At 42.3% G+C, this 12,638-nt stretch overlaps 1 protein-coding gene across 1 annotated transcript in view; it reads left to right on the top strand.

Annotated features, from left to right (window-relative positions):
• Nucleotides 1–4,565: 4,565 nt before the first annotated feature.
• Nucleotides 4,566–12,638, top strand: part of LOC310634801 (uncharacterized protein) — a gene marked incomplete at its 3' end in the record, with an annotated part of 44,896 nt that continues 36,823 nt past the window's right edge. Inside the window, exons 1-4 of the mRNA XM_083353337.1 lie at nucleotides 4,566–4,612; nucleotides 8,426–8,854; nucleotides 9,958–10,072; nucleotides 10,187–10,254. Of these exons, the coding sequence (XP_083209463.1) occupies nucleotides 8,438–8,854; nucleotides 9,958–10,072; nucleotides 10,187–10,254 (600 nt within the window). The 5' untranslated portion in view covers nucleotides 4,566–4,612; nucleotides 8,426–8,437. The remainder of the gene's footprint in view (nucleotides 4,613–8,425; nucleotides 8,855–9,957; nucleotides 10,073–10,186; nucleotides 10,255–12,638) is intronic.

Genomic DNA, 12,638 nt, shown 5'->3' with positions numbered 1-12,638 from the left:
AGACAAAGGTCCTTTGTTGTTGTTAGCTGCGAAGTTGTGTCCGACCCATCACAACCCTATGGACAACGTTCCTCCAGGCCTTCCTGTCCTCTACCATCTTCTGGAGTCCATTTAAACTCACCTACTGCTTCAGTGACTCCATCTAGCCACCTCATTCTCTGTCGTCCTAGCATGCTTAAATCTAGAAAATCCAAGAAGGGTCTCGAATTCTGAAGCAATGGTCAGTCTGCAGAAAGTGAAGGGAATAAGCGATCAAATGGAAAAAAAGAATTATGTCTAGTATGGATGAATGAAGGAGGTGAAAGAGAATGCAAGAGAGAAAGTGAATAAGAGAAACGACTCTGACGGTTGTTTAACGATGAGACCTTGCTGAGACCCCTGTGCCTGGCCTGTATAAGTGGATACTATCACTGCTAATAGCCTTTGCCAGATAGCAGAACTCATGAAATTACCTTTTTATCATCCACAAGGACCTTTATTTGTATGCAGAGAAGATTACAGCAGACAAGATGTAGTAGATGATGAAATGGACGGTATTTCAAGGTCAAAGACAGTAATGGTCCTACCATGAGAGGAGACCACATGTGAATGGTGCCCCAGAAGTGATAGAACATTCAGGGTTAAGAAGAAACAGGAAGCACGTCACAAATGGGAGGAGTTGGCTGAACAAATTAACATAAATGTTGTAGTTCCCAAACACCCACATGGTGGCAGCACAATATGCACTGCATAATACTTTATGGCTGATGTAACAGCACACTCCCCGTCTGGTATTGTAAAATACCACTATATAATCCTATGATAGTTATTCAAATGCAAATAAATATTTTGTGATTTGCTTGTTGTCTTCAAGACCTGAAAGACATAAAAGAGGAACATGCATATATTGCAACAATAACAACTGCAATTTCAGGCCTCAAATAGTCTAGATTAAAGTTCAAATCACTTTTCTTCTTGAACTCAGGATCCAACAAGGAAAGGCGACGAGTTCAATCTTCAAGGGGCAAAAGCAAGACAAGTTCTGTGATGGGTCTGACCAAAGTTTATGGTGCCTTGCCTTGCAACCTTTACCTCCACTTTACGTATGTTCCCATCATCACTGGGAATGGCTTTCACAATGAGTCCCTTGGGCCATTCAATTCTTTCAGCTTGTTGGTCCTTGAGCAGAACAAGGTCTCCAACTTGGAGATTGGGGTTCTGATGTTGCCATTTTCTGCGTCCTTGCAAAAGAGAAAGACACTCCATCTTCCATCGATTCCAGAGGCAGTTGTCTTTTGCAGAGAGAGGTTTTTGGCAGAAGTGCCAGCCTTGACATTCAGTGTCACTAGATTTGGTGTGATAGCATTGTGCAATATGGACTAACCTTGCAATAATGCGTACAAGCTTTGTCCAGTTGGAGAACTGTTCAAAGCATTGACAGTCAATGATGGCTCTCTGCTCAGATCTGGTGAGAAGGGTCTTGATGTCAGGACAAATCTCTGGATCGTTGTCAGGATCTTGAAGATTGAAGACCTCAGCTGTGCTTTCTCCTGAGGCATGAAGAGGTAATGGTGCAACCCAGCTGTTAGACATATTTGGAGAATTCAGTGTCCATTATGTTGATGAATTCTCTGTCTTCAACTGACATGGCTATTTTGTTGTCATCATGTGTGGCATAAAACACTGTGCTGCCTAAGTTATCATCACATGTGATGGGGATATCATCAGATGCCTGGATGATGTCAAGAGGCTTCTCCTTTACTTCATGGTGGTGAGGGTATTGTCTGAAGTGAGATGCACTCCCAGAAATTACCTTTTTATCATCCACAAGGACCTTTATTTGCTTGCAGAGAAGATTACAGGAGACAGGATGTAGTAGATGATGAAATGGATAGTATTTCAAGGTCAAAGACAGTAATTGTCCTACCATGAGAGAAGACAGCATGTGAATGGTGCCCCAGAAGGGATAGAACATTCAGGCTTAAGAAGAAAGAGGAGGTACATCACAAATGGGAGGGGTTGGCTGAACAAATTAACATAAATGTTGTAGTTCCCAAACAACCACATGGTGGCAGCACAATATGCACTGCATAATACTTTATGGCTGATGTAACAGCACAAAACGAGATCACAACATATCCATGGGAGGACTGTTATTTAATTAAACAAGAACCAAAGAAATTTAATAGTTGAAGGTTGAAGTCAATTATACTGAGAAAGTTACTCGGATTGCAACTAATTTTAAACCCTGTTATGCAGATTGTTCTTCTTGCCTAATTTTTTTTTTGTCCTGCTGTGTAGTTTATGTCTCATCCAGGTTCCTTTGCCTACATCTCCGAGGGCCGTCACTTCTGATGGATTTTCTCATCTTTGTGCAACCTAACTTCTATTAAAAACCATATTGCAATTAGCTAAAAATTGATGAACAGGACCACCCAGTGAGTCTAGGAGGTAGAACTCTAAATTCTGAATTGATACATCAAACCCAAAGATGAAATTTCCCTGGAATCATGAGCCCTATAAACTCAAAACTACTCCATCTTACAGAGATCACCCTTCTGTTGCTTCCCATCTAATCTCTAGGTCAGCAATTCCACCACATCACCAGTTTTCCCTAGAGACGTGTTTATTAACTGGGTACAGGAGGCCCTGTGGATTTCACTCTGGTAGGTGGGCGGTGCTCATCAGCGTTTTCAAGCCCATCGAGCCAGTACTGTCCAAAGACATTTCTGCGGTCAAGTGGCCAGCATGGTGTCACAGAGCACCATTATGCTCTCACCTGACAAGCCTAATGTCTTAACCATTGAGCCACCATCCTGCTCTATAACTAGGTATGATAATATGTAAGTCAGAGCTGAAGAAGCTTCTTGGAAGAGAAGCAAAATGTCTCCAAAGAAAAAGAAGAAAGTCCAGCTGCCTCTTGAAAAAGCACCTTTGTGACATCCACGGAGCACACACAGAATAGATATCTCTCTCGACAGATATTTCCATAATGATGCATAAGTGCAACTACTGCAATGTCTACATTGCAACCTGGCCAGAAAGTGATTGCCAAGGAGCTCAACAGTTTGCTTCCTTGAAGGATCTCTTCAATGGGAGGGTACCAGCCCTTTCAGGCAAGCAAGGCCAAGAATTGGGCACCACAAAGCCTATTGGAGCTCTATGATATTGTTGTGAGATATAATAACAGAATGTTGAAAGCCTGTCAAGTTTCCCACTGATCTCTTTTATGGGATGCAGAACAAAGAGAGCATTATTGTGACCCTCTTGAGTACAAGGAACACTATATTCCATTTTGTGTCTGTTCCTTTGATCCCCCCGTTACCTTTATTCAGGGGTGTGGTTTCTACAGAATCGTTCTTAAAAATAGATATTTGGAGAGGAGTCTTATATTGTCAAAAGCACATGGATTCACAAGGCTTCTTGCTCAGGGCGGACATCAGCCTCCTTCCTCCTCGCTTCTCATGGGAAATGTACCTTTTCTTCCCGCTTTACATGAGCACCTGCCTTGCACGGAGAATCCACCAGGGGCTCCTCTGCAAAGAGAAGGCAACACAATGGCCTTCCATCATTGAGCCACTGGAGGGCGAACGCCACACGGTGCTTTCCAGAGGGGAGATTGAAAGGCATTGACATCAACGGGTCTTGCGTCTTTAGGATGCTGTATTCACTCTCTTGAGCATTTGAGCTGCGCAGAACTCTTAAAGGAGAGAGATCCAGAAAGGGCCAGGATAAGTGGCCAGATTCTTCCAGTGTGAAGGGAGGGCTCTTGAACTTAAGAAGGAAGAGATGCATCCCAAGTTCTCATCTTAGCAACAGATAAGAAGGAACTAAGTCACTAAGGAAAGAAAGTAAAAATATCACTCAATCCAGACAAAAGAAATTGGACAAGAGCTGAGATGAAAGCTCTCTCCAAATCCCACCAATAGCTACCAGGCTTGAAAATCAACAAGAATAACTGTCATCTGATGAATCAGGAAAAAGCAAGGAATTTTTTGGAGGGAAAAGATCCTGAAGTACAAACACTTTTTGAATTCCTCTTCATCTAGAGTTGGCAGCTGGCAGCTTCTGTCCCTCTGGCTAGTGACAGCCAGCCTACTCGAGAAGGACTTAGGTCAGTATGGATGAGCATGGATGTGTGTGTGTACTTGTGAAAAAGAACAAATATATATGTTGTACCAGTAAACGTCTGTTATTTTAAATTCAGTCTCCCTGTATTTTAAAGAACGATTTGTCCCTCAGTGTGTGGGTGAAACTGCCTATTTCCCAGGGCTGTGAGAGTGTGAGTGACCATAAGCTTTAAATACAACACTCTTCGGAAGTGTAACATTGCCTAAAGCAGGTTGAGGCGGCTTCCTGATCAAGGGAAACGTGAGCGCCCCCTCCTGCCCCCGCATGGGAAATGCTCCGTCTCTCCTTGTTCCAGGAGCGCTTTCCATTCACAGAAAATCCACCAGAGGGCGGCCTCTGCAAAGAGAAAGGGACTCCACGCACTTCAGTGTTGGGCCGCTGTGGCCGGTTGGGAAGGAAGTGACGTCAGTAAGCCTTGCCTTTCTAGGATGCTGGACTCGCAGTTTGAACTTCGCAGGCGGTTAAAGAGGCTGCAAGAAAGTCTTGAAGGAAAGAGGCACAGGTGACAAAGGGGGTTGTTTGTCTGTGTTTGTGTGTATGTTTCTCTCTGTGTGTGCTAGTCTAGACCACGTACGTTGCCCTCAGGAAGAAATCCAGATGCCAGAAAGGAAAGGGGGGGAGCCTGAATAGTCCTACACGCCCTATTTCCTGGGTAGTGGGAGAGCTTGCATGGCAAATCTCAAGGAGGAAATAAGAAAAGGTTTGAAAATGCAAAAGATTATGCCTACGTTCTCACTCTGTGCTGGATGACAGTAAACTAGGTTCGACTCCTCTGCAGCTCAATTTGTTTTAGGAGGGTAAACAGATGATTATGTTAAGCTTTGTGCATTTAAGCCTTTGTGTTTCATGTGAACTGAGCCCCTGGATCTGATTGACCTTTTTGTGCTTAGGACACATTGTGTGAACCTGCCTTCCTGTGTGAAGGAAGAGAAATGGAGCATCCTAATCCAGGTGCAATTGAATGGCATTACATTTTTTGTGAACTGAATGTTCATGCTTTGTTAACCAGTTCTGAGTTTTTGTATGCTGCGTGAACCCTGCTTATAGGTAAATGTAGATCTATATTTTTAAAAAGCAAGTCTTTCCTTGTGAGTAAAAGCAATATAGAAATGATCCAAAATGCCAAATATACTGAATCTTCTTGATTAATGTCATCAGTTTACCAGGCCAGAAAAATACTTCCTTCTATGGGGAGGAGTATCGATGAACGATCCAATCCACTACTTTCTAGTTGTTGGAATTTATTTTCTATCAGAGAGATGCAATCTTCTTTAGAGAGAAAGTAATGTAGGAAGAAAAGTCTCTATCATGGTTCCTCCAAGCGGGGAATAAACATGGCAACTGCTTTGGAAAGAAGGTTGTAGTTTATTGCAGAGGAAAGGCAGACAGAAAAATGGATCCAACAGGAAAAGAAGGGGTGAGCACATGTGGGTAGTGGGTTTTTACACCCCCTGGACTCTATTGTCTGGAGTTATTTCCTGTCTCAAGCTTTGTATTCTGTCCTGAGCCTAGGTGTGCCACTCTAGGATTCTTGCTGGTTGTCTGTCCCAGCCCACCTCCCTGGGGCAGGGGTATGTAGATTTTAGAAGTCTTAGTTTCAACCTCCCTGAATGGTTTATATCTGCATTTCTATAGAGTTGGTTTCTGCTTGGGGGAGGGAGACTTGGGGCTATTAAGAAAAACTGGGCATGCTTTTCTGCCTTTTTAAGATCCTTTTAGGAAATATATTTTCCTGCCCTTTTAATATTTCCTTCTCTGGGGAGCTGACTTCCCACAACCCCCCCCCCCCCTTTGTGCCCTAAGTGTGTGAATGACACACTTACTGGCACAAGATTAAAATTGGTCTGATCAGGGATACTCGGTAAGCAAACTTTAAATTGTTAATGCAAAAAGAAAAACACTAATGGAGGTAGCAGAAAAAAGATTCCTGCCCATAAAGTTCTAAAAAGTCAGGGCAAAAATTAGGTGGAAAAGAAATTTATAGTTACCAATATTCTGTGCCAATTATTTTCAAATGTTGGATGTCACCTTTAGCTTCCAGTCAGATTTGCACATTGCTCCCAAAAATCTTCACAGCCATGGTTTGCCTCTGTACCTAACCACTGGCTGCCCATTTTCAAGAGTTGTTTCCTGCCTTAGCTCTTAATTCAGTGCATCCAGGTTTGTAATTTGTAACGTCCAATTAATGTTAGCCAGTATCCAAGTAAGGCTGTTCCATCCTGGAGCACTAGGGAACTACCAGAGGACTGGAAAAGAGCTGATGTAGTTCCCTTTTTTTTCCTCTTAAAAAGAAGAAACGAAAGAAAAAATAGATCCAGGAAACTACAGACCTATCAGCCTGACCTCACCTGGGCAGATTCTGGAAAAGACAATCAGACAACAAATCAACGAATACCTAGAGGCAAACAAAGTCATTACTTAAAGCCAACATGGGTTTGTCAAAAACAGATCATGCTAAACACATCTTATCATCGCATTCTTTGACCAAGTGACAAAATTAGTGGACCAGAGGAATGCTGTTGATACAGTTTACTTGGGCTTCAGTAAGGCATTTGATAAAGTTGGCATAGGGTTTCCTGCCTGAGCAGAGGGTTGGACTACATGACCTCCAAGGTCCCTTCCAACTTTATCATTCTTATTAAATGCAAGAGTGAAACTTTTCCAGCAGATGAACTTAAAAACATTCCCTCCTGCTAACTTTGGGCTGTTCTTAAGAGTACATAGAGAGAAAGAGAAGAAAAACAAACAAACAAACACATTTTTCTTCACTGTCTGTTGGCCAGACAGACAGAGTGAGGGTATTTTCATTTTGGTAGCTTATTTTAAGAAGAATTTCTAGCAGAAGTTTAACATTCTTTTCTCTTTGGATTAGAGACAGTCACATTTACCTCACACACAAAGACTTTGACACACATATACACACAAAGACAAGAGAACAGAAAACGAAACAGAAGTCTTAATTTTACACATCCTAGTCATTCCCACCATAAATCTCAGATAAATTAGGGAAGGCACATATTTTAAACATACCACGTGGTTGCATAGAGAGAGAGAGAGGCACTATTTCTTATTTTCCCTTTGAGTACCTTTATTTAGCCAATTGGTTTCCCAGCAAAGCCCTAGCAAAGTCCATTTTCTTTATATATATAATTTCTCTACCTATCTCTTTTTCATACCTGCCTAAACGGGTAGCTGATTCCCATCCCAGGCCTCAAGCAAGCTTTACCGGGAAGCCTATCTCGACCCTGTAACTAGAATCCCCCCTTGGTTCTATCGGGTTTGGCGCACTGAAGCCTCCTTGTGAGACTTCCGCCTACCTCCACAGTTTTTGGGTCAAAAAGGGACCCAAAGAGCACTCTGGATCCCTCACAGAGTACTGGGACGCTCCTTTAGGCATCTACCACCATGGTTTCAGACCAAAAAGGGGTCTGTCGAGGACCTTCTGCTCCCCTGCAGAAGGTACGAGACATTCTTACCGGCTTTACCTTCACTTTTCACCACCACTGTTTGCAGACTTCAAATGTCTGGGAGGACCTCTGCTTGCTTTCCAGAGGTAAGGGACGCTCCTTGCCCGGGGCTTAATTTCCTAACTTTGCTTTGCTTTGCTTACAGGGTTTAACCAGCTAGTTGCCCAAATCCAATTCTCTCATTCCATTCCATTTTCCACACAATCTCTCCCTTTTCCTTAACAAAAGGTCCTGCGCTCTGGGCAAACCCCCATACTTTCCAGGGTTTGCAACTCGAACAGATCCTTTCTGCGGCTAGGAAAGGCCAAAGGGAGCAAAATCCAACTGTGATTGGAAAAAGGGTCTTCTCACTCACACACACAGAAACATACATTTCTTTTACCCCCCTGGGCTTTAAAGTTAAAATTTAGAGGTACTCACCTTCACCTTCTTTCCAAAGCAGCCCTTGAGCTCAAACCCAAAACTCCATTTACTACCGTGACTCCACATGGGCAGGGCCTGGAAAATCCATCCACAAACACAAAGGGGTCTGCTGCCGGCAGGATGGGCTTACCAGTCTCAGTCTATTGGAGAGGTTAGCTTGGAGTCCCATCTTGGGGTGCCAAATTGTAGGAAGAAAAGTCTCTATCATGGTTCCTCCAAGCGGGGAATAAACTAGAACCTTCTTCCCAAAGCAGTTGCCATGTTTATTCCCCGCTTGGAGGAACCACGATAGAGACTTTTCTTCCTACAGTTTTCTCTTTGGCAAAGAGGGTTAATGGCATGTTCTGATTCCCATGGCTAGATGAACATTGCTATGAATGAAAAAGAATTTGGTTTCCTTGAACTCATTTGGATTTGTGTTACAGGACGGAGAAAGAATGGCGTGCCTTCCTTTAGCAAGTGGGGGAACTGGAAAAGGCCCTTCCAGTGTTCAGTCTGGAATCGGTGAGGAGATCTGGGCAAGAACTGGCCAGAAGATCCTGGACGATGGAACAATCCTTTCCCCACTTCAGTCCTGGAATTTTAGGAGCATCCGGTATCAGGAGGATGAGGGTCCCCGAGGACTTTGCAGCCGACTGCACTACTTTTGCAGCCAATGGTTGAGACCAGAAAAGCACACAAAAGCGCAGATGCTGGACCTGGTTGTTCTGGAGCAGTTCCTGGCCATTCTGCCCCTGCAGATGGAGAGCTGGGTGCGGGAGTGTGGAGCAGAGAGCAGCTCCCAGGCGGTGGCCCTGGTGGAAGGCTTCCTCCTGAGCCAGGCAGAGGAGAAGAAGGAGCAGGCTGAGTTGCAGGTGAGAGCCCAGAAGGACTTGAATATAATAATAAGTTCAAATTTTTGTTTCCTTTTAAAAATATCATTAAGCTTATCAAGATATAAAACCAAAAAAAGAAAATAGTAGGAACTGGGGGGAATTGAAGAGAAAGACGTATAGGGGAAAGGGGAAAAGGAAAATAATTGACTTTGACTCTTTAAGGTAAAGGTAAAGTTTCCCCCGCAGTCAAATAAAATGGTAACATTACAGCCTCCGACGTCTACTTTTCCATCCTTAATATGTACTGGAACTAGTCATTCTATAACAAGAAACACTAAATTTCATTTTTTTTATCCCAAGATAAAAATCCAGAAGTGATTTCCAAGTAGAAACAAGGTTGGATGTGTTTTTTTCTTTAACTAAAGCAGTTAATTTTGCCGTCTCTGCTAGTTCCGTCAGTTTTTCCAGCAACCTCTCCATTATGGCAATTAACGTATCCTTCCGTTTTTGTGCAAAAAGCATTCTTAATGCTCTCAACATACTGTATAAAACAGCAAAGTTTGAGATTATGTTTCAATCTCTGTCTATTAAAGTCCCTGGTTTTGTTTTTATACCCAGTTTGAGAATCTTCTGCAGTAAAATATAAATCTTACACCAGTATTTCTTTGGTTTGTCCACCAAAATGGAAAAAGGTTTCTTGTTTACATTTATATTTTGATCATGTATTTGAATTTCCTTTATACATCTTTGGCCAGTTATCACGCATTAAATAGAATTGATACATCATTTTATAAAAAATGTGTTCCAAATTATAATTTAATAGAAATTTTAAATTTTAAAGTTTTCACCCAAATATCTTCCTGTTGTTCAGGCATTATATTATACACAAAATTCTTTGCCATTGGATCAATATATTCAAATTCTTAATACCTCCTTACCAGAGTTCCCTGGCATTCATACTATGTGGAGATGCTTTACTAATCTTTCTATAGTTGCTTATCCTTTCTAGAAGAAAGATTTTTGCAGAGCCATTTATTTCTTACTTCCCAGCCTAATTAAATGATACTGAGTGCTTTGCAGTAAAAAACCACTTCATGATGTTTGATGACCATTAATGCTTTTCTCCTTCATACTATGTCAAGTCCTTTACAATGGACATCAGAGATCCTGAAAGAATGAGGCATCCTTCAAATGTCCCTCAAGAACTGTTTTTCAGGAGGATCTCTCAGGAAGATCCAAATCAGGACACCTCAAGAGGTAATAATAAGGTCCTTCCACTCCTCTGATAAATCCTAACTTTCTTACCTTCTGTGTTTTCCCTTCTATAGCATTTCATTAATTATGCTTCTTGAAATTCTATCTCCCTCACAGGGAAGAATAGAAGGAAGTTGACTCTTTGTTTTGGGGGAACGGAAACCGTGATTGAACCTCCAGGTCAGGTAACAGAAGAATATTAATTTACTAGATTTGTATTTTCCTTTTCCCTCGGGAAATCAGCTGATGTACATAGTACAGGTAGTCCTTGATTTATGACCACAATTGAAACCCAAATTTTTGTTGCTAAACAACACGACCTTTCTTGCCACATGTGTTAAGTCAATGACTGCAGTTATGTTTGTAATATGGTTGTTAAGTGAATCTGGCTTCCCTATTGACTTTGCTCTGAGAACTTCACAAAAGGTGATCACATGACCCAAGGACCCTGGAACCGTCATAAATATGAGTCAGTTGTCAAGCACCCAAATTTTGGTCATGTGGCCACGGGGATGCTGCAGCAGTCGTGGGTGTGAAAACTGGGCATAAGCCATTTTTCCTGGTGCCGTTGTAACTTTGAACAATCACTAAAAACTGTTGTAAGTTGAGGACTATCTCTACTGTCTTCTTCCATTGTCTCCTCAGCTTTTGGTTGGGGATTTTTTTAGGATTTTTTTTTAAGACTACTACTTTAAAAACAAAACTCTTTCCCCTAATTATTCTCCCAACGTTTCAGTAAATAATGTTTTACAGATATTTTCATGGCACCCATTATTTGTGTAATTCTTTGAGTTGCATTTGTGCAAGGATCCTCAAAAGTATTTAAATATTCACACCAGGATATTAACATTTTTAAAAGCTTTATTTACAATCATTGATAAGAAAATACGTGATTAAGAAGAAAGATTTTTAAAATCCCAGGACAGTGGCCATATAAAAATGCCTCCAAATAAAAATTGTTCTGAAAGAGCATATAATCAAGGCCCTATTGGCTTGCAAAATACCTTTTAATCCCCTGATTTGTGCCTGGATTTGGAGGCCAAACTATCCAGCTTTGCAAAGGCTAAGAAATGCCTTCCTCAAAAAATGTTCTCCATTTTCTTATTTACTGTCGAGTCAATGGCTCAGACTACTAGCAGTTTCCTTGCAATCGAAGGAGGGGCAGAGTCTCTGGATATTGATGGCACACAACACAGATCCATGGCTGATCTCTCCCAGCTCTTTCATGAAGGCGTTGAGGATGAATAGGATGGCTCCTTCTTAGCCACTTCATAAAATTCTACAAAGAATCCTGGGACTTCCGGTGGCTCCGCGGCGACGGAGGCAGCCTTCCCGGGCTGCCCGCGGCTCAGCTGTTGTTTTTTCGCCCGAAACAGCGCCGATCAGCTGTTCGGGCGAATCCGAAGCCCCCTCCTCGGGAGAAGAGGAGGGGGCGAGCTCCCAGGTAGGGGTAGAGTTCTCCAGGGCCGCCTGAGCTTATGGCTTGGGCGGCTGAAGGATTGAACTCCCCCGTAGCCTGGGCTGCTCCCAGCTGGCCGTCGCCTCTGCTCCTGACTTCTTGGAGCAGAGCCAGCCGTCTGCGACCACCCCTGCCTGAAGGAATGACTATGGTTTAAAGGAGCAGGCAGAGCGATACAAGAGGAAATGGTAAAGAGGATTACTATGTTTTACTCTCCAGCTTGATGGACTTTTTTGGATTACAAATCTGAAGTGAAAGTGCGTCATATTTGGTAAAAGATGGCGGCTAAACCACCCCCTAAAACTCTTCGGAGTGCTGGAACTTCTCCCGTGCAACAATCATTATTGCAGGCGCTGCATCCTCCTGATGTATTGACATCAAAGGACTTACAAGATGCTCTTGAAAAACATACCCAGGTAATTTTGGAATCAATTAATGTTAGATTTGCACAGATGGAGGAGAAATTGGAGAAATTGGAGGAGAGAATGGAGGAGAGGATGGAACAGAAGCTCAAAGCGATGAGGGTAGACATCTTGACTTCAGTGTGTAAAGTGGCTCGGTGTGTGGAAGAATTGGAGGAAAAGCTAGAAGACTTGACTCAAACGAATGCTATATTAGAAGCAAAAGTATTGGAGAATGAAAATAAAATGGAAAAGGAACTGAGTCTTGCTCAATATTTCCAGATGCAGTTTGCCATTAGAATTAGAGGCTTAAAGGAGAATACTAAGGAAGATCTAAAGCAGCTGGTTTCTGAGGCTTTTGAAATAGTGTTGAAACAGCCAGCATCTGAAATAAAAGGAGGCATGGACAAAGTGTTTCGTGTGAATTCATGGATTGCCAGACAGAGAAAGTTGCCTAGAGATGTGGTGGTATATTTTGCAAAAAGGGAAACTAGAGATGAAGTTATACAAGCTGCTTATGATACTAAAGTTATGATTGCTAATCAAGAAGTTTTGGTCTTAAAAGAAATTCCTCCAAAGATTCTAAGGAGAAGGAAGGATTTTACATTTCTTGTGCAAGAGCTCAAGCAGCGAGATATAAGGTTCAGATGGGAGATCCCAGTGGGGTTGATGGTGACGCACGAAGGTAAAAAGTACCGTTTGGTTACTG

Source organism: Vipera ursinii, assembly GCF_947247035.1.
Source record: "Vipera ursinii genome assembly, chromosome: 2".
In the NCBI taxonomy this organism is placed as follows: Eukaryota; Metazoa; Chordata; class Lepidosauria; order Squamata; family Viperidae; genus Vipera; species Vipera ursinii.
This window is presented reverse-complemented; position numbering and strand designations above follow the sequence as displayed.